Source organism: Anopheles maculipalpis, chromosome 2RL (genome assembly GCF_943734695.1).
Source record: "Anopheles maculipalpis chromosome 2RL, idAnoMacuDA_375_x, whole genome shotgun sequence".
NCBI lineage: Eukaryota > Metazoa > Arthropoda > Insecta > Diptera > Culicidae > Anopheles > Anopheles maculipalpis.
In genome coordinates, this window is record NC_064871.1 from 42,363,489 (window position 1) to 42,382,764 (window position 19,276).

Here is a 19,276-nt window from a genome sequence, read left to right on the forward strand (position 1 = left end):
CATACAGTGACGGACAATAGATTTTGACCGCTTTGATATGCGATATTCAAACTGTTGTGTTTAATATTTCTGTTAGGTATAACTTTGCCAAAATTTAGTACAATGTTTATCAATAGCATAAGTTCAGAAACGAAAGATTATAATTGGAAAAAGATTATAAGTTTTTAGACCTAAAACAGATAACTTTTTTACTACCAATTCTTGGTTCCAAAAAAAGGTAAAAAAGATGCTCCAAGGTGTAAAGAATGATTTTGAATTTCAAAATTGATGAATGGTCTTATGTGCTATAGCCATATTTTCATAAGAATAGTAAATGGAAACAAAGAATGGATTTAATGTTTTATCCAATTATATGAAAGATTTCTCAAAATGTTCAACTAAATTTTATAACAACAAAACTAGACCGATTCATTGTAAATTAGTTTCCAAAACTCATTTTTGCGTTACGCATTTGTACGTTACAAAGTAGGTGGTCTTAGTATATTGTCAGACATTGTAGATTCAACAACCAATGGTTCAATGGTTTTAAAAGAATTATGTTAAATTCATTTGAATTTTAAGATATTTATTGATGACCGTTCTCCCGTGGGGAGGATTGACTATCCAACTACGTGGTATCCGGCAGTCTAGTAAGCCATTCTCTGGCCGGCGTGACCTTAGAAAGTCGTTAAGCTAAGAAGAAGAAGCCAGGATTGATGACAAGAGTTCATTTGGTGTTGCACATTCAGATGCAAAAAACAAAACGAAAAAGGGTTTTTTTCTGTGGTAAATTTTTGCATAAAAGATCAAATCTTTTAGCGTAAAAAGCACTGTAATATTGAACATTTACTATCAATGCTTATGTTAGTCTTAGTATTAATTCTTATGAACCAAGTTAGTTAATTTTTTACACCTACGATTTTGTTTTGCTCATGAGATTTGGAGGACTCGTTCATAATAATAATAATTTTTAATATTTTTTATATTCTTTAGGTTGATTGGTTTAGGATTGGATTGGCCCAGTTTATGATTTTTGACTAGATTATCCTGCAGTCCACCTAACTCTGCTTCGTCATGTCTTTTTTGTACTGACTAAATATTACAGCACAATCCTGGGATATCTTAGAAGTGGTCAATGTTCCGATTTTTCATGCGCTTACGCTCTCATCTGGTGGTCTGTCCAATTACAGTGATCAGTAATCGATGTATACTAGTTGACTAAAATACTGTCAAAGCTTGAGAGACTTATCTCTAGATTTACAGTAGCTAGGACGAGAGCAGTAAAAGTTCTTTGCGCAAAACCTCAATGCGGGCGCGAGAAACAGTCAGCCGTTGTGTCACGTTTCCTGTCGTCCGGATACGATATCGGGCCTTTCTGGAGAAGGAACTTTATAGATTGGGAGACTGGAAATGGCCATCTGATCATTTAATCTCTCAGAACTTTCAACAGAACCTCCGGCACACAATCAATGAAAAGGAAGCCTTATACCTTTTTATTTTCTCCTAGTACAAGGATCCTCCCAATAGTTCCTCCACATGCATTAAAAAGTACCACAAAGTTGGTGAAGTGGTGATGTTATCTACTCGAAGCGAGCAGTGCAAAAAAGAAAAATTTGGGGATTCCAGGGGATTTCAAGTAGCCAACCGAAGTGTGCCCCAAAAGCAGGAAAATCTATATAAATAATTGCATAGTCAAAGTCAGGGATAAATTGATGAAATAGGTGAACTTTTAACAGAAAAAAGGTACAACAAATAGTTTTTTGACACTGGCTTAAGTGCCGGCAAAAGGCCGAAACATTACGAGACAAAGATTACTGAGAATTTCTAATGTGGGATAAATTTCGACCTTATAGCGAACTTATATTTCGACCCTTCAAATGTAGAAGAAAAACGACGTTTAATCGTTGGGAATCCTTGATCCAGGTGTCAGAAGTTTTATTGTCTTAACGAATCCTAGTATAACATTGTTACAAAATCACAAAATCACTATGTCCAAAACATAGACAGTTAAAATTAACGATGATCCTTCGGTTAACTATCTATCCAAAGAAGAAACTGATAACTCGCAGCAACTATTCTCAGCAGCGAGGAATCGAATTTTTAGACAGATTTCCAAAAGGATCGATCGATTATTCTGTAGCTAAGCCGGAGGAGCGATTGGTTTTTACGATTGCCAAGGCTTATAAGGTTTCAGCTAATTACTGAAAGGACCGCTCGGGAAGGGTTAGTATTATTTTTGTGGAATGTTTGGGTTGTTGTAAAGCGACTTGTTAATTTTCATTAAGTTCAGATACCCTCGCAGAAAAAAAACATCAGGATTGCTGATATTTGATGAATAAGTCAGCCATCCGAAACGACAGTTCTCAATATCAAAAAAGTACATAGCAAGCATCCAATCAATTGTTACCTCTTTTACCTCAAACTTCCATAACCCAGCTTTTCCTAAACTTTCCTCTGACTTTGCAGGAAATCCAGCGACGCTTTGAAGATAAATTTACGATGTTCAGTGTCCCAAAATTAAGCAAAAAATGTGTATTTAAATTATTTGCAATTTCAACATGTTGTTAAATTGTATATAGGCTTTTTTTTATTTCTAAAACATCAACAAGCATGGCGATCAGTTCACTGGCTCTCAAATCTTTGTGAACGCCCTTGGCTAATTTTTACACAAAAATCAACATAAAATCAGTACTTGGACACATGTTCACCCATATGCAATGAAACAGTACAAAACGATTCCTAACGAGGCATTGTCTTTCCCTATCAACGTTTCCCAACTTCCCAACTCTCCACATTGATCAGTTTTCAACAAGTGGGAAATGTTCGCTGCCCTACTCTCTCCCTGGTGGCCCCGCAGAGCGGCGAGGTAACGAGATCTAACGGGGTTGTTTCGATATTAATCGGTCGGTATCGAACCGACAGGTGAACGATCGATGATTTTTGTGAACGAAGCAAATAACAGTTGGAGCCAACAAGAAAACACAGAACAATTTCTCACATAAACATGACTTTGGTCAGTTTTGTTTGTTCATTAACGGTCGCCACAAAAATCACTTTCAGCGGGAAACACATGGATGAAATGTGCCATACCATGGGAATCGGTTCGGTTTGCAGTTACATTTGATGACACTCGAAAACCATCAGATTAGCATGAAATGGCTCAAAGCCAATAGGACATTAAGTGGCTTCAAACGGTGATATGGTGAGCCTATATTTGAAGTTTCCTTCCTATTTTTTTTCACCATTTAATGTCTTAATTTAAAATGTAAAATGAGAAATTAGGCCGTACAATAATTATTTCCTTTTTCCCCTTGAAATTGTTGCATCGGGCTTTCCTTTATTTATTTAATAAGGAAAATATCTATTAAGCGTGGAAAGTGACAAGCCTTCGCTTTCACTGCTCACGGGGTTGAATCCTCGATCGGAATAGGGCAACAGGGAAAAATCAAACAAAGGTCACGATATAAACCCTTCCGATGACCTAGACTTGGGAGGAAAAGATGACACTTTCTTTCTTCTGCATTTTCCACCATCATCCTGCCCCTCGCATTGTGGCACACCCCGTGCACGATTCGTTTCGAACCGCGGGAAGGGCAAAGCGATTGAATGTCAACATGCAGCTTCCAGCTGAGCGCAAACACACAGACACACACGCTGCAAATCCACATGGAACGGTAATGGTCCGCGCGTTGTCATTCGTTTGATCCGGCGGCAGATGATGCTGCTGGGGAGAAATTCTAGCCGTTTGATGGTGAAAGAGAAAACGGTGTCGTCACGATTGCGGTGTGCGAAATTCCACCAAACAAGTAAGAGGTTTTACTTACGGAAGACACTGCTACGGTAATGTGTAATCTTGGTGGTTTGGTCATGTGGATGTTTTAAGCTACGTGACAACGGTCAGAAAGACAAGCGATTTGAATTTCAAATAACCGTTTGTAGGACAACATAATTAATCATCGCACCATAAGTACTGCGTCGTGTTCAGCGCTGCTTGTTGTATTTGGTGGCATTTTTTTTTAATTTAAAATAATTAAAATAATTTCACTCAGCCAAAGGAGAAGCGGCCAACAATCATTCACGCATGGTCATTAGTTGTACCTCGCTGCGTAAGTGTAACATGTGCGTGCGTGTGTGTGCTTTATTGGCCATGAACCGTTAGCATGTTTGACAACTTCATTTATTTAGTTTGCTTTCTTAGTTTTATAAGTTTTGGATAAATTGGCTTTTTTTGTGATTAATTTGTACAGAAACCCAATTATAAAACAAAACAAAACATTTTTCATTCTATTTTTTAATTTTACCAGTAAAATTAAACAAAATAAATCTCTATTTTGCTATTGATGGCTTTGGAAAAACTGCTTTTATATTATTTCAATAATTATTTGAAAAGAATCTATTGAGAAGCACTTGATTCTTATGTTTTTTTCTTTCCTTTTAAATTTGTATTTTGCATTTGTATAAGAAAACCGGAAACAAAAACAAAGTTTGTTCGTTATAACTTAGGTTGTATATTTGGAATATTTTACACTATTTACACTTTTTTTTTGGAACAGATGCAGTTGCGTTGCTCAAATAAATATAAATACAATTCCCTCTACTAAGCTAATGGTTGCGCTCGTTTCCGTAAATCGATAATAGACAATAAATAGCTTAACGATACCAACATACATTAAAGAACACGGACCACGACGCTTCTCGATGTACCACCATAAAGTAGTTCCGGCTCAAGAAAGAAAAAAAAAATACACCGCTCGCTCGAAAAGAACGTCTAATCGAAATTAATTTCCTTCACATTCATTGTGTGTGTGTGTGTGTGTGTGCACTTTATGTTTGGTCCACTTGTATGTGAAAAATGGGAGGAAAACGTAACAGGAAAAACCAGTCAAATTAGGAAACAATTCCCGTCAGCACCTTGCTGCTGGACAAACCTTACCCAAAAAAAAAAAAGAAAACCCAACCATTCCCTTAAAATCATGCCCCGTAAGCCACGCGAAAAACAGTTAGCGGGGACCAATTGTTCTCTCGCTGTGTTTTCTCTTTAAAATAAACACTATCGCTAATGGGGGTCTTTGGGGGAAACATTTGTGCATCTTTGTGAAGCATGTGATTTTTTAACACACGTTTTCGATCGAACGATCGAAGGCGAACCCGAGCCACATTCTGATCAGGCAGAAAGAATTCGATAACATAAAAACGGGCGCATTAGCCAGCAGTTTTTACTTTTCGTTTTGACAGTTTAATTGCCAAAAATCAACAGCAGTTAAGCCTGTGAGCCACTTGTGCTTAATCGTTGTTTGATTTAACCCCCGCGCCCAGTCAGTTCATGTTAAGGAGCTCTTAACCGTCGGTCTAGTGGCGTCTGCTACTACTTCTTTGAACGCTGAATGTACCACAATCACTTAAGAAAAAACTCTTCTTACTGCACTAGCGTTTGAAGTAGGGCTTTAGCTAGGTTTAGATTATCCGTAACGCTTAAAGGCGGCGTTTAGACCACCTGGATTCCGTTCGCACGATCACTCGCTCGTTACTCTGCTTGTGGCTTATCGATTTGCTAGTCTGCGGCCAGCAATAAAAATAGACCGTTGTGTCCGGGAAGTGAAGTTTAAGCCAAACAAATCAAGGCGCAAGAAACAGCGGGGGGGAAAAAAAACGGCAAACATTCGTTATCTCAGCAAAGTTCGTTCCGCTGGACAGAGCGCCTGCAAATGGTAGTGGCGGCCAGCAGCGGTTGTTTTAGAATGCGGTGTCTAGGGGATGGTAGTGGTAGGGTGGTAAAGGGTCTACCGCTGCTGCTACTGCTCCTTGCCTCGGTGGATGACTGTGTCGTGGCGTTACGTTCGGTGGTTACTTCCCGGGCACTTCCGCAATACTGATTGGAGTTTATTGTTGTAGCAGCAGTTTGGGGCTTTTTTTGTTTTCCTTCTACTACTGCTTAATGTACATATATGTGGCATGGATCCGCAGTGAGATTGATGTGATTTTCCGTTGGTTTTTTTGTTCCTCCGATTTGTACGTTCTGCAAATAGAAAATGGGAAAGAAAAAGCAAATCAGCGGAAGGGTAATGAATGGTACATTATCAATGCAGAAAACCCATCCGGATGCGTTGCCACTTTGATGCACGATTATATATATGTAGATCTCCTGATCACGCTTTTTCTTCTGGAAGGGATGGAAGCACAACCGTGTCTTTATGGCTTCATTATAAGTCCCTTTGCTTTCATCGCGCAGTAACCTCTTCCCTCGACGACTATCGACGATCGGAACCAAACCGGGAATCTCGGCATGAAAAGAATATTTAAATCACTTCAGTTCGAAATTAGGCCAAAGCCCGGACAGGTGTGTGGCTTGTCGCTTCGATGAACGCCATCGAGGGTATGCTCGACCGGGATAGAAGGCCCTTCCTAGTACCCATAGACGGACGATAAGAAAAGCGAACAAGCACAGCGCAAGCAAACAAAACAATTATGCATTCCAAACAGGAAGATCAATGGAAATGTATGCGAAGAAGTGTTTCGATCATTGAATGCAAAAAAAAAAAAAACACCCGATCGAAGAAACATTGAAGGGAGAAAAGGGGAAGATGATGGGACATTAATGAACGGTTATTATCGGGTATTCTTGGGCTGTGTACAGGCTGTTCTAGTTGCTGCCAATAAGGGCTTGTTTGCTCGAAATAGAATGTCATTAATATCCTACGTTGTAGTACTATGTATGGAATGTAGCTAAGCGAGTTTTATTTTTAGCTTTCAATTCGTTGATGTTCAAGTAGAGTTTAAAAAATTGTGGCTTTTCTTTTTTATTCTTTAAAAACCGTCCTGAATCCTGTTCTTTACTATAAGCTTCAGCACTAACCCTTTCAAGTATGACCGGAAAAAACACTATTCGTTATTGAACAATATCCCTTGGTCGAAATGAATAATAGACAAAGTAACCCCCAAAAGGGTAATGCTTCCGGACAGTGAATAAAATATTTATTTATTTATTTAATAATTCCGTTGTCTGCCCCAGGGAGTTTAACAATTTATAATGCTTAATAACTATGGTAGAGGGAAGAAGTGATAGGAAAATCAATATGAGGAGGCTGCTAGGTTATTGTGGGACTCATGGAGTCCACTCATTGAATATGATACCAACGAAGACCTGTCTAAAATGGCAAAACAGTTTTTGTCAGCATAATTCGTAACAGTAAGTGAAACTCTGACACGATCACAGCATGCAAATCCCTTCGACAAACCTATAAAATCCCGTTCAGACCGAACTGGAAGGCTATAATGCAAGCATGGCCGAGTAGCAAGGCATTAATCCAACTAAGTTTTTATTCTGCCCATGTTCCTTCCATTTATTGCTTATTAAATTGTTATTTATATTATCAAATTGTGTTTTTTTTTTAATTTATAATTATGCTATCTCGCTTTTGTAGAAGCCAATTAGTTAAAACTTCCAACTAACTTAAGCATCAAAGCTTGATTCCATTCGTTCCGTTATCCATTTTATTGTAAAAGCTTAATCGGTACCTGACTTACCATTTAAAGTGTTCGAGTTAAATCCCTTTTCAATTACTATCACACATCTACATATAATTTTAGACGATCGCTCAAAAGAGTCAGCCAGCTGCTGCCCAAAACACAGCTGTACGATCAATAGGGAAACACGGTTCGCCAACATAACCTTTTCGATTGCAAATAATCATTTTCACACCGTCCGATCACGTCGCTTTAATACGCGCGTGTAAGGTGTGTGTGCGTGTGTTACTGCAACGAGGTTAAATGCTGTGTACCGAGAACATCGCCCCGTGTGTACTGTGGGTTGGTCGATTGCGGGCCAAATCGGGCCAAACCTATTCCGTTAGCGTGTCTGGCAGTGGGCCTCCAGGGAACGGGAACATTCCCGGCTTCTTACGTTCAGACCAGCCACCCGGATCAGGATCGGGGTAATGAATTGTTGTGACTTTAATTTAAAATCGATAGAAAAGCTAATTTACCGTCACCTTCACCACATGTTTTCTTGTCGCTTTTGCCTCCATTTTTTGTGCTTGAGTTAACTCATCTTCCCGTACACTTTCAATGTGATGTCACGACAATTCGCTTCATTGCATCATTTGGTTCAGTAGAGACGGTTGAATGAAGCGTTTTATCAAGTTCAAGTTCAAAACCAGACAAAAAAATGGTTCATTGCTTCTACTATTTCTTGATCGAGGTTAATTTCTGTGCTCCACCGGATGATACTCGTGTGCGTGCGGACAGCGAATGAGAGAGGGAGATAGAGAGACACTTAAGTTATGCCTCGGAAACGGTGTATTACGTCAAGCAAAAGCAGCCCAAGCCGGGCATGGAAAAGCGTCTAGAAATTAGCTAGTCAATGCAATCAAAGCCGCTTCATGTGCTCCGGCACATTCGGCATTCGGCAGACGATCATCATCGTGACACATATTATTAAACAATTTGTCAAGCTCCCGCGGTCGGCTGCGTTCTGGTTCCGGTGAAGTACTATCCCGCGGTTGGCCGTACGGTGCAAGAAAATGTGTCAAGATATTGGCGTAACCGGGCGGTATGCATGCCCGTGACGCCACATCGTAACGTACAGTGGATGAAGCAATCAGTTAAGCAGGCGTTAAGTGAAGTCACCCCGGAGAAATACGCTACTATACGTTAACAGTGCTTTTACCTTTTTTTCCCACCGAGAAAAGTGGAGTTTGGTTGAAGAAGCTGCTTATTAACTCATTTCCGAGCTAATTTCCCCATTTGCTTTCAAGAGTACGACCCTCGGTAATAGCTTCTATTTCTGAAATAAACGTTAATCCGCTTTTTTTGTGTGTTAATGTTGAGTGAGTTTGTTGCAAAAAACACTGCTTGCTCCTACCACCGAGCTAGTGAAAGTTATGGCTAATATCAATTAATGCTAAACCGTTGTTGAAGGGCTAGTAAACAAGATAATTGCTAATGATGTTGTTAATGATTTTTTTTTCTTACTAACCTTCGATCATTTAGCATCTGTGTGGTACAAACCTCACTAGTGGAGCATGAAAATGCTACCTTCCCCTAAAGCTATTTAGGAGTTTCTAATGCCCAAGAAGGAGCATTAAAAGAATGAAAACGATGCACGGCTCGCAGGCCTGTTTCTAGCAGGAGGGATTAGGAGCCACCCGTCCAGCCCCAAAAACGAGACGAGATACATTTATAATCATCTTAGGCGAGTGGTCTGATTTAAGCTTTCTCCTACTTTCTGCTGCTGCTGGTGGTAGCTTTCAGCTTTTAGCGCCATGCTACAGATTGACAAACCCGGTGACATCATCTCACAAAGGAAGAAGCAACATTTCGCTGCGATTATATTGAGTGGATTCTTCGAATACAAAATACTTTTGTTCTTAATTTTATGGATCCGATTTATTGATAACTCGATAATCATAAGGAAATTAAACAAAAGCTTGCATTTTTATAAAATTAGATCATGCATGCATTATCCTCGAAAACCCACACACGCACTCAAACCGTCCATAATTATCAGATTTATTAGAAATATAGAAATTGAGACACAGAGAGATAATTAAATTTGCATATACAATCCCACACACTCGATCGGTTTTGGGAGGCCATAAATCTATAATTGGAATATTGGGGTTTTAAAGCGGTCTTTCGTGGTGAAAACTTGCCCGAAACGAAAGAAAGTAGCAGTGGAGGTGTCGAAGAGTTTTTTTTTTTATGTTTATTGTTCGGAAGTCATCAATGATTTCTCCTACCCCAATTAGCATTCTGTTTATCAGTCTTTTCATAAACTTCTTCTATTTACGCTTTGCTAACGAGGTGTTATCGATTATGAATAGGTTGGCTGTGTGATGCCAAGCGCCAAATAAAAGAATGTAGAACTGATTTATTAGTCTAGAAATGGGCTAAAAACTGTCCGTAAACCACGTTCCTGTACGAGAAAAGGAATACCGCTCGTCACGTCGTCGTTCGAGACACGACGCGCCTACTTGATACGCTTGTGCAGTCAAACGACTTCAACGCTAGCGCAAGCGAGGAACGCCCCGTTAGCTAGGGCGTTCGTTTGTCGATCCTCGTCACACTCGGAAGCGTCACGGGGACGCGAGACGCGTTTTTGTGAGAGAATTTCATTTCTTACGCCTGCTCGTAGTGGATTCGTTATGCAAATTCGGTAAGCAAAGGCCGAAAAATAAACTGCTACGGATGTGCTTACCGATCACGTTTTCCATTATTTTCACCATACATCGGCATCGATCGGCGCACCGCTACCGATTGAAAGCGATCCGTATCGGTACCCGTGCTGGCTCGGTTTTTTTTTTGCCGCGTGACGAAATGGTAAGCTTTTTGTTTCGTGAAATCCAAAAATACGAACCCAAACCGGCCACTCGTCGCCACACCGGTTGTAGACCGTTTTATGGGAGCAAACGCGATGGCGTATCATCGAAAGTGTCCCATAGCGGGCGCCGATTTTCAGCGGGAGAAGCTATTTAGCGAGGAGGTTTCACTTTTTCACACACCAATACGGGAATGTTGGAATTGTTAACAAAAAAAACCCGGACGTATCGAAAATTGGATGCCAAAATAAACGCAATCACACACTCACACACGATCACTTTGTGCATAATAAAATAAACGTCAACCAGACACGTGAAGCGAATGTGCACTTTCCCTCGTGTTGTGGTTGTTTTATTAAAAGCTTATGATTTAAGCCAAAAAAGCCGTGCCAACCCGGGAAGGTTAAAAACCTTTTTCCTGCTGCTATTGAATGTTCTTCCCGCAAAATGATCGTTTCCTGCTCACTTTCTTATCTGCGCTTCCTGCTCCATAATGACGAGAATGTTTCCCTTTCACTGTTTACATTCGAACGCAGCAGCAGTGCAACGATCATTTCGCGCATGAAAACGAATTACTCACAGCCCATATGGAGCTGTGCTTTTGTTTGTTTGTTCTCTCCATTGATAATTTGATATGCTATTTATTTGTAAGGTTGGTGTGCAGCCCCTGATTCGGGTGCTGATTATTTCTCCAGACAACATACATTTTGCTTGCGCATTCTTTCAAGGTTCTTGACGATCATGTCTGGCTCCTGTAAAAGTAGCTGCCTGTCTGACTGGCTTTCCTCCCACGTTCTTTCGAACAATTGTGGATGTGGTTGTGTGCCCCCATGTTTGTTTGTTAAAGCATAAACAACCACGACTCGAAACTACCGTTGGCCACCTGAGAACCATGCGTGCGTATTCCCTCTTCGACAAGCGCACCGAGTGATAACAGTGCTGTGAACATTTTTACCACACCAAACAAAGCATCTCGGAAAAGAAAGGAACTCTTTTAATGCACCGATGGTGCGCATTTGCCATTCTGGTGTGTTCCGGTACGATAAGCCGTTAAGTTTTTGTTCGGTTCGGAGATTGTGCTCTCGCACGACACACCATTTCATAGCACGCATTATTCTGTTTAGCGAGAATAATGGTGTAGGAATGATCTTGTTTCAAGTGGACGGTTTTTGTTGCTGTTGCGTGCCAGTGAAAGAACTTTTGCACCGGAACAAACCATATCAATGCTGGTTGGTATGTTTCTGAGAACCGGAGTAGAGGAGAAAACAATCTTTTTGTCCTGTTCGACCCTTTCCGTGTGTTTCGTGAAGGGCATATCGAAAGCTTAATTTAAATTCTAAAAAGTTGATCTACGATCAGTGCTTTAAAGACAAAACAAAAATTATAAACATTATGAGTTGGTATAAATTGACATTCAAACATGTTCTGTTTTATGCAGTAATTGGCGATCATTGTAGAGGTATTGCATGTTGGTTTTCTTTTCTTCTTCTTCGTCTTCTTCTTGGCTTAACGATCTCTACGGTCATGTCGGCCATAGAAATGGTGAAATGACGGTCCGGGCGAGATTTGAACACCGGTCCCGCCGTTTGAAGACCGTCGCCACTGTCGCCTACACCACCGGGCCGCCCCTTTGGTCTTCTTTTGAGGATCTTTTTTTTTAAACCTACTGCCAAACATCTAAAAGTCGCAAGAGGGATGCGAATCGTAAGGAGTGTTCAAACGCTTTTTACTTACTTTTCTTACTTATCGATTATTTTCACCCGATCTCTCCAATTCTTTGGCTTCGCGGATGACATCAACATCATCGGACGATCATCTGCGGCGGTGTGCGAGGCATACAACCGACAGAAACGCGAGGCCAATAGAATTGGATTGAGCATCAATGCGACGAGGACAAAATACCTGCTTGCCGGTGGCTCTGACCGTGATAGAGCCCGACTCGGAAGTAGAGTATCAGTTGACGGCGACGATCTGAAGGTGGTAGAGTTCCTTCTGAGACTCCAACAACACACGAAATGCACGATTTAACGCACTTTGATACGTCTGGTAGTCCTCTACGGGTACGAGATTTGACTTATGTTGACGGAGGACGCCAATGCACTCGCCATTTTCGAACGGCGGGTGCTAAGGACTATCTTTGGTGGTGTGTGCGAGCAGGGCATGTGGTGAAGGAGAATGGCCCACGAGCTAGCCGACCTGTTTGGCGGTGCTGATATCCTGACGGTAGTCAAAGCCGGAAGGATACGTTGGCTGGGGCATGTGATGAGGGTGCCGGACTCATGCCCCCACCAAGAACGTGCTCGTCAACGACCACCAGTTTGGCACGAGGCGTAGAGGAGCACAACAAGCTCGTTGGCTGGATCAAGTAAGGTCGGAGAACCTGTCGGAGATCGGATGCAGCCGTCGATGGAGGACTGCAGTCCTAGACCGAGTTTTTTGGAAACTGATTGGAGACCTGGCGATGTCGACACGACGTGCTCAATCCTGAGCAGGCCAAGAAGAAGAACAAGAAGAAGATTTACTTATCAGGCGCAACAACCGCTTTTCGGTCTTGGCCTGCCGCAGTAGAATCCGGTCACGGTCAAGGTGAGGACAGCCTAAAAGGACTTTCTGAGCTGGGTCGTCCAGTGCCATACGTATAACATGGCCAGCCATTCGGAACCTAATTCGCTGCACGACGGTGAGATCGTCATACAGTTCCGTACAGCTCGTCGTTGTGGTGGCTCCTCCATTGTTCTTCCACACATACGTGGCCAAAGATCCTTCTGAGCATCTTCCTCTCGAACGCAGCTAAGAGGGCTTCGTCGCTTTTGGACAGGGTCCATGTCTCAGAGGCGTATGTGAGTACTGGGACTATAACGCTTATGTTAAAACGCGTATCGGAATCTTTATTATCAAAATTACTCCCAAGTAGTTAATAGTCGCCAGTCGTGTTTTGGGGTTTGAAGTAGTAATGGGTAATTCCTCATTTTCCTCGGCGTCGGATTGATCCGGCGTCGGAAGCAGTCTGAAGTTTATTCCAGATTAACTCCTGTTATTGCGGCTCCGAAAAGAGTTGTTAAAAGAATTAAATCCCAGTAGGGAGTCAATAAAAGTGAACTAATTCCTTAAAAAGAATTGTTATTCTCATCACCAATGCAAAGGGCATCCATAAATTATTATGAGATAAAATGTTGAAACCCAAATGTACGAACACTTCTTTCTCCTCGGTTTTACAAGCTCGCGGAGACTTGGTCTGCTGGGTCACTCGACTAGATATTTTTGTGCCATTGCATTGTTGTTTTTAAATGTAATAAAGCCTCATTTTCGTACATCTCCTCATGCTCTAGTTTAATTCTTATTAAATAAGTGCTCATACATTTAGGTTCTGGGCTGTAGAGCTTATTAAAAAAGTCTTATAACTCTTCGCATACAGTGAAAAGGAAAACATATTTCAAAAAAGTCTTCAAATGAGTTATTTTACTTAAGGACATAATCGGATCCTACTCGGCGTAGTGGAAGAGCTTATCCGATCATGTTCAGATCAAGTTGTCCTTCCCGACATCGTCACGTGGGGATTTGCCATCAAATCAACAGCAATATATTTCTCATCAGTGCAAATTCATTATCACCAGAAAACCATTTCGCTTCTATAACTAAATTCTCTAATTACCTACTCATGTACCGATTCCGCATTGTTTATTCACTCTTCAGGTTCAGGTTCAGGAGGATAGGACAAAAAAAACCCACACACAAACATATTTGTTTGAACCACACACCATTCCATCGTATTTTCATTTGAACCAACAGCAAAAAAAAAAAAGAATGTAAAAAGAAATGAGACTTTCATTCCGGACAAACGCGCTTGCAAGTGAAACATAAATGGAGTTTGGGAAGTAACATTACGGTACGGGTGGTTCACAGTGACAACAGTATGCCGCCCGCCCGTGTACGGTGTGTCATTAACATTATTTCCTGCCACCATTCGGGCTAGCGATACAGTGACCACTTTCACACTGTCCGCGTTGGGTTGGGAATGGAACGTGACCGTCGTACCGTCGTCTGCAAACAAATGCCCTTTGTGCTTGGTTTTGTTTGAAGAAAATACTTCTTTTCCCTAGCCACAGGTGTTTAATCAAACAAACACCCATCATCGCACCGTGCAAATAACCTTCCGGTGATCTACTGGTGAGGTGGAAGCTGATCGCCCACCGACAGTGTTCCGTGTTCCGTAGTTCTGCAGTAGTTGCATTCCACCGCATTCTTCCCTGTTCGATGTACAAAAAAACTCATCGGCTTAGTGATCACTGGATGGATCGTGCTTTATTTACATCACATCCATAGCGTTCCGATGACTCCCCAGCCGAAATGGGGTCATCCAGTGAAGCAATTGTGCCAGCAAGCACAAGAACAAGAGCGGAGGATTTTTATTTCGGGACACGCATCATCGTCTTACTGCTGTTTCGAGGTCACTTTTCCCGCGACCGAACAGCGTGCTTACCGATATTTTCCGCTTCATTCGAACCGCAACAAGCGAAACGATTGGTTATTAAAAAGCTAACCACAAGAAAACAGCAGAAAAAATCGCATCCTAAGAAGCAACGAAACAGGCTAAAATGCGCCCCAGCTTCAACAATAATAGCGTTGTTGGCGTCATTATTTGTATTTGAATTTTTACTCTCGTTGAGGAAGCATCGAGGATCGGGGATTGTGGATGATGGAAGAGGTTATTTAATGAAATTCACCCGGACTGTCCCGGCCCTTTCTTCTCGCTCTCTTTCGCTCTCTCTCTGCTTGGTGAGAGATCGATTATGTTGGTCGGAATAGAAGCCGGAAGAAACTGGCACATCAACCGATGAAAGAAGCTGCTGAAGAGGCAACGAGTCCTCAATGGCGCAACGGAAACTCTTCACCTGTGCTCTTGACTCTCGTGCCAATGAGGCACACTCCACTGGTCGATTGATCGATCGATCGATCAGCTCCTTACTACACACCACCTCATGCAATCACTCCAAACCCTCACGCCTCCACCTCCGAAATGCCCAAGATCGTCCAACAATTCACCCAGAAATGAAACACACAGAAGCCACTTTCTTTTGCGCCAAATACCGTTCCACCCAGAAGAAAGGCCGAGCTCATCGACGGGCGGCGGCGTCATCGAAACAATGGCGATCGACCGGTTTCGGCCACACAGCAATGGGCAGGCGTGAAATCGTGAAATGCGCCACGGGGAAGTGGAACCACGCTGGGTTTCACCTCGTTCAAACCATTTAGATCGGATTAATCAAACAAATTGTGTCATAGACGGATGCCGGATGCCGTTACATCGATCCCGAAGGTCACACAGACACACACTTTACACTTACCTCACAGTCCGAAGCTAAAATCTTCTCCACTTTCGTCGCTCAGCACGTCGAAAAAGTCCGAACTATCGTCGACAGCGTTCGGCGGTACGAATGCACCACCAAACACATTGTCCAGCCGCTCCTCAACTCCCATCTGGGTCGCAATGCCGTAGATCAGCCGCATCAGCACCAGCCGGACAAAGTTGGGTGTGTTTGTTTCGCGCGACTCGTAGTACAGCTGTTTGAGCGTTTTCCGCGAAGGACCACGCCGCCGGTTGGGAAAACGGCGCCTCGCATCGCACAGGCTGGCCACGGTTAGCAGGACGATCAGGCCGACCACCAGCAACTGACGGGTGTTCATGTTGGGTGTTGGAAGGATTTTGTTGTTGTCTTTTTATCGTTTAATTGTGGGGAACTCTACACTACACGGAACTAACGCGAATCGAATTGGGCTCTCAGTCACTCAGGGCGCAAAAATTCGCGTACACACGTTGCAAAATTGTAAAGCCAAAACTTTAAATATTACCAACCACCAGTCGTAATCAACCTTGAGGAGGAATATTCTGATCGCGTTGAGTGTTTCAATCTAAATGATCATCAATCACAACACACGCACTTGGTGTAGCTTTAACCGAAAAGAAACGTTGGAAATTATGATGCTAATTTTTTATTACAACTCTATGATCCGATCCCGGTGGATGCTTGAGTCAGAATGATCACTAAAAGCTATGTTCAGCGCTGTAGTAAGCTTCGGAAAAGCTCGATCACTTTTTTTCGCCCTCTCTGTCTGTCTTTCGCTGTTCGGAGATCTCTCTCGTGTCGCGGATGGATGAGAGTAGCGCATGTTTCGCTCAGGCATGTCGAACACAGGCGAAAGAAAGTATGGTGTAACTCTTCAGTGAATCGTTTACTTTTCTTTTTTCTAAATTTAATTGTTCAGATTGATCATTACTCTTTTTTTCAGCTTAATGACCAGTTAGGTCATGTCAAGTCTAGAATAACTAAAAGACTTATTTACACGGATTTTTTTTCGTAGCACTTAACCGAGAAATCAGTGCTTACTACGGTGAAACATGCTGAAGGGGATCCGATACTCTCTGCTACCGTGTGAAAAATTGGAACCGAAATCTAACATTCTAGAACAGATCACATCTTAAGAAGAAGAAGAAGAGTGAAATTCCTCTTTTTTGGTGCTTGAACGTAAGGAGGTCCTTTCTATTTGGAGCTTCGTTAAATTACTGGTATATACGTTTAAATTGTGCAGTGAATTAGATTCGCTAGGGTTAAGTCATTGATAGCGATGATGCATCCACCAGAAGGGCCAGGATAATAGGCAGACAGTCTGACCTGGCCATGTCTACGCGACGAGCTCAACCCTGAACAGGCCAATAAGAAGAAGAATAGGCAGACATATGACGGAGTTAGACCGTGAGCAGTATCGAAAATTGATGCTGCAGCCTAAGACGACGAAACGGTTTTGGCGCTTGATAAGAAAGAAGTGTGCTGGAAAGACAGTCCTGCTTAGTAACAATATTAATGAGCTGGGATCCGGATCCCTTCGTGCTAACAACCCACGGACAGATGCTTGGGACTTTGTCTATATATGTACAGTCCTGGCATCCTTAAGCATTTCGAGGATCTTGCACTTGATCAGGGGCATCATGATCCTACCCACGTGTCCGAAAATTCGCAGTTGTGTGTTGCTGATGCGACTTCGGCCTCTCCTTGTCTTCTGAATTTGGCCTAGTCAGCGTATTCGATGTCCACCCTCCATAGAGCTTCTTCTTGACGTAACGATCTACTATATAAGATCAATCCGGTATCTGATGATACCACGTAGTTGTATCACTACAGGGGATCGCTAGAGGGAGGAAGACCGGCGTCCCTCCTGCTTATGGCCTCCAAAAGGCAACTGTCGCTATTAAATCAATCACCAAGCTACCAAATGACACAACGCATATAACTTAATGTAATCCAGTTTTTTATTTCTTATATTTAACATTAAAAGGCCTCATTACTAGTGTCTCTAACTTAAACTGCCATCTTCTTGGACGTTACCTACATTACTCCTCTTCATCAGATATATCGTCCACCTCAAGTGGGCCAACGTTTTCCGCATCATCCACCAAATCGCTACACCCGTTGGCTTTACGTATTATGTCACCCCACAGAAAGTGTCCCTCACACACGGGACAATCTCCCTCGACGGGAACGTACTGACCCGGTTCTAGAACAGATGCAGCCAAACATTCCGGATGACAAACTAGAGGACAGCTTGGCTGCAGGCATCGTAAAACTAAATCCCCCTGCCCTTCCATTTCCTCCAAAACCATTAACCGATTACATATTGTACAATCGGTCGTTGTCGACTGTGACCCATTCTCCTCCACATTCACACCGTTGTCGTCACATTCCGAATCGGAACTAATTACCACACTCGCGTCTTGTGTGTCTGGTAACGTTTGCTCCTTGATGACATGATTTGGACTATCATCGATGTTCTCACCACCCATCACAAGCAGATCGTACTCATCGAAATCGTAATTGATGGCTATTTTGCAGCTCTTCGCCTGATTCGGTACGCGCTGCTTTGCTTTCGCTCTTTCACCCGTCACATTCGTCTTTTGCTGTTTACGCTTTATCTTTTTCATTCGCCCAAAACAGATGGGCATATGGAGGGGTGGCTTTTTGCCTGCCTGTAAATCGTTCGGAATGATCATTGAAGTATCAGCGATCGTATAGGAATGTGCACTTCAGGTACAGTCTAGCATGCATACCTCAAATTCCCGGTGGAATTCATCAGCAAACCAGCGTATTACGAGCGGCAACCGATTCCATGGCCCAATTCTCAGCATCTCCGAAAGTATGCGAAAATTGTACTCAAAGTTAGATTCCTTGCGTAGCTTTTTCTGCAGTTCTGGAATCTGTTTCAGTCGGCGGGAAATGCGAGGTTGCTGCCAGGCCCATTCAAACTGAAATAGATAAAAGGGCGTAGTAATGCTCCATTTCTTTTGAGCTTCTAGAATGTGTTGTGCTCATATATTCTGCCTACCCGTAGGGCTGAAATGTTGTTCGGAAATCCGTGCACAATCAAGACCATCGTCCTGCCAAAGATTTAATCGATCAAATCGGAATCCAAATGCAGATCAAACGAAGCGTTCTTACCATGGACCACGGTTGGACGTTCGTCTTGCACCGCCAGCATCCTCACCGCGGTTGTGCTGTTTTATTCTACGATTTGGATCGACGGTATACCCGATGTACGTGCGGCCGGCAAACTTTGGATTCGTACTTTTGCTCACCAATAAATACACACCATAGAAATCTTCAATTTCATCTACGTTACTCATGATCAAGGTACATTGCGGTACAGCTGATTTGAAACTTATGCACGGCCTTCGAAACTATAACAACAATGATTGAAAATATGCAATTTTGGCATTGTTTACTGCAAACATAAACAAACAATGCACATAGGACGACGGTTCGGTCATCATTTGAATCATTTGCTGGACATTGTTCAAGTAATTTTTTTTTTGTTGCGATTGACAATTGTATAAAACAATTTAAATAATCCTCTCGAAAGGTGGTCGAAAAGTTACAAAAGCATTAAAATGCTTTTTCGTAACAATATTGCCAACTTCTAGGATTATCCGC

General features: G+C 42.2%; 3 protein-coding genes across 3 annotated transcripts in view; all 3 read right to left on the reverse strand.

Annotated features, from left to right (window-relative positions):
* Window positions 1–19,276, reverse strand: part of LOC126557593 (probable splicing factor, arginine/serine-rich 7) — a 151,520-nt gene that overhangs the window by 18,204 nt on the left and 114,040 nt on the right. The gene's annotated exons all lie outside the window — the stretch shown is intronic.
* LOC126559476 (uncharacterized) lies at window positions 15,642–15,980 on the reverse strand. The gene has a single exon (XM_050215641.1). It carries the CDS (start codon window positions 15,978–15,980, stop codon window positions 15,642–15,644), a length of 339 nt encoding a protein of 112 aa, XP_050071598.1.
* Window positions 17,683–18,969, reverse strand: LOC126558430 (structure-specific endonuclease subunit SLX1 homolog). Its single transcript, XM_050214445.1, has 4 exons — window positions 18,785–18,969; window positions 18,672–18,723; window positions 18,397–18,591; window positions 17,683–18,315 (listed from the first exon to the last, which is right to left on the reverse strand). Exons 1-4 carry the CDS (start codon window positions 18,967–18,969, stop codon window positions 17,683–17,685), a joined length of 1,065 nt encoding a protein of 354 aa, XP_050070402.1.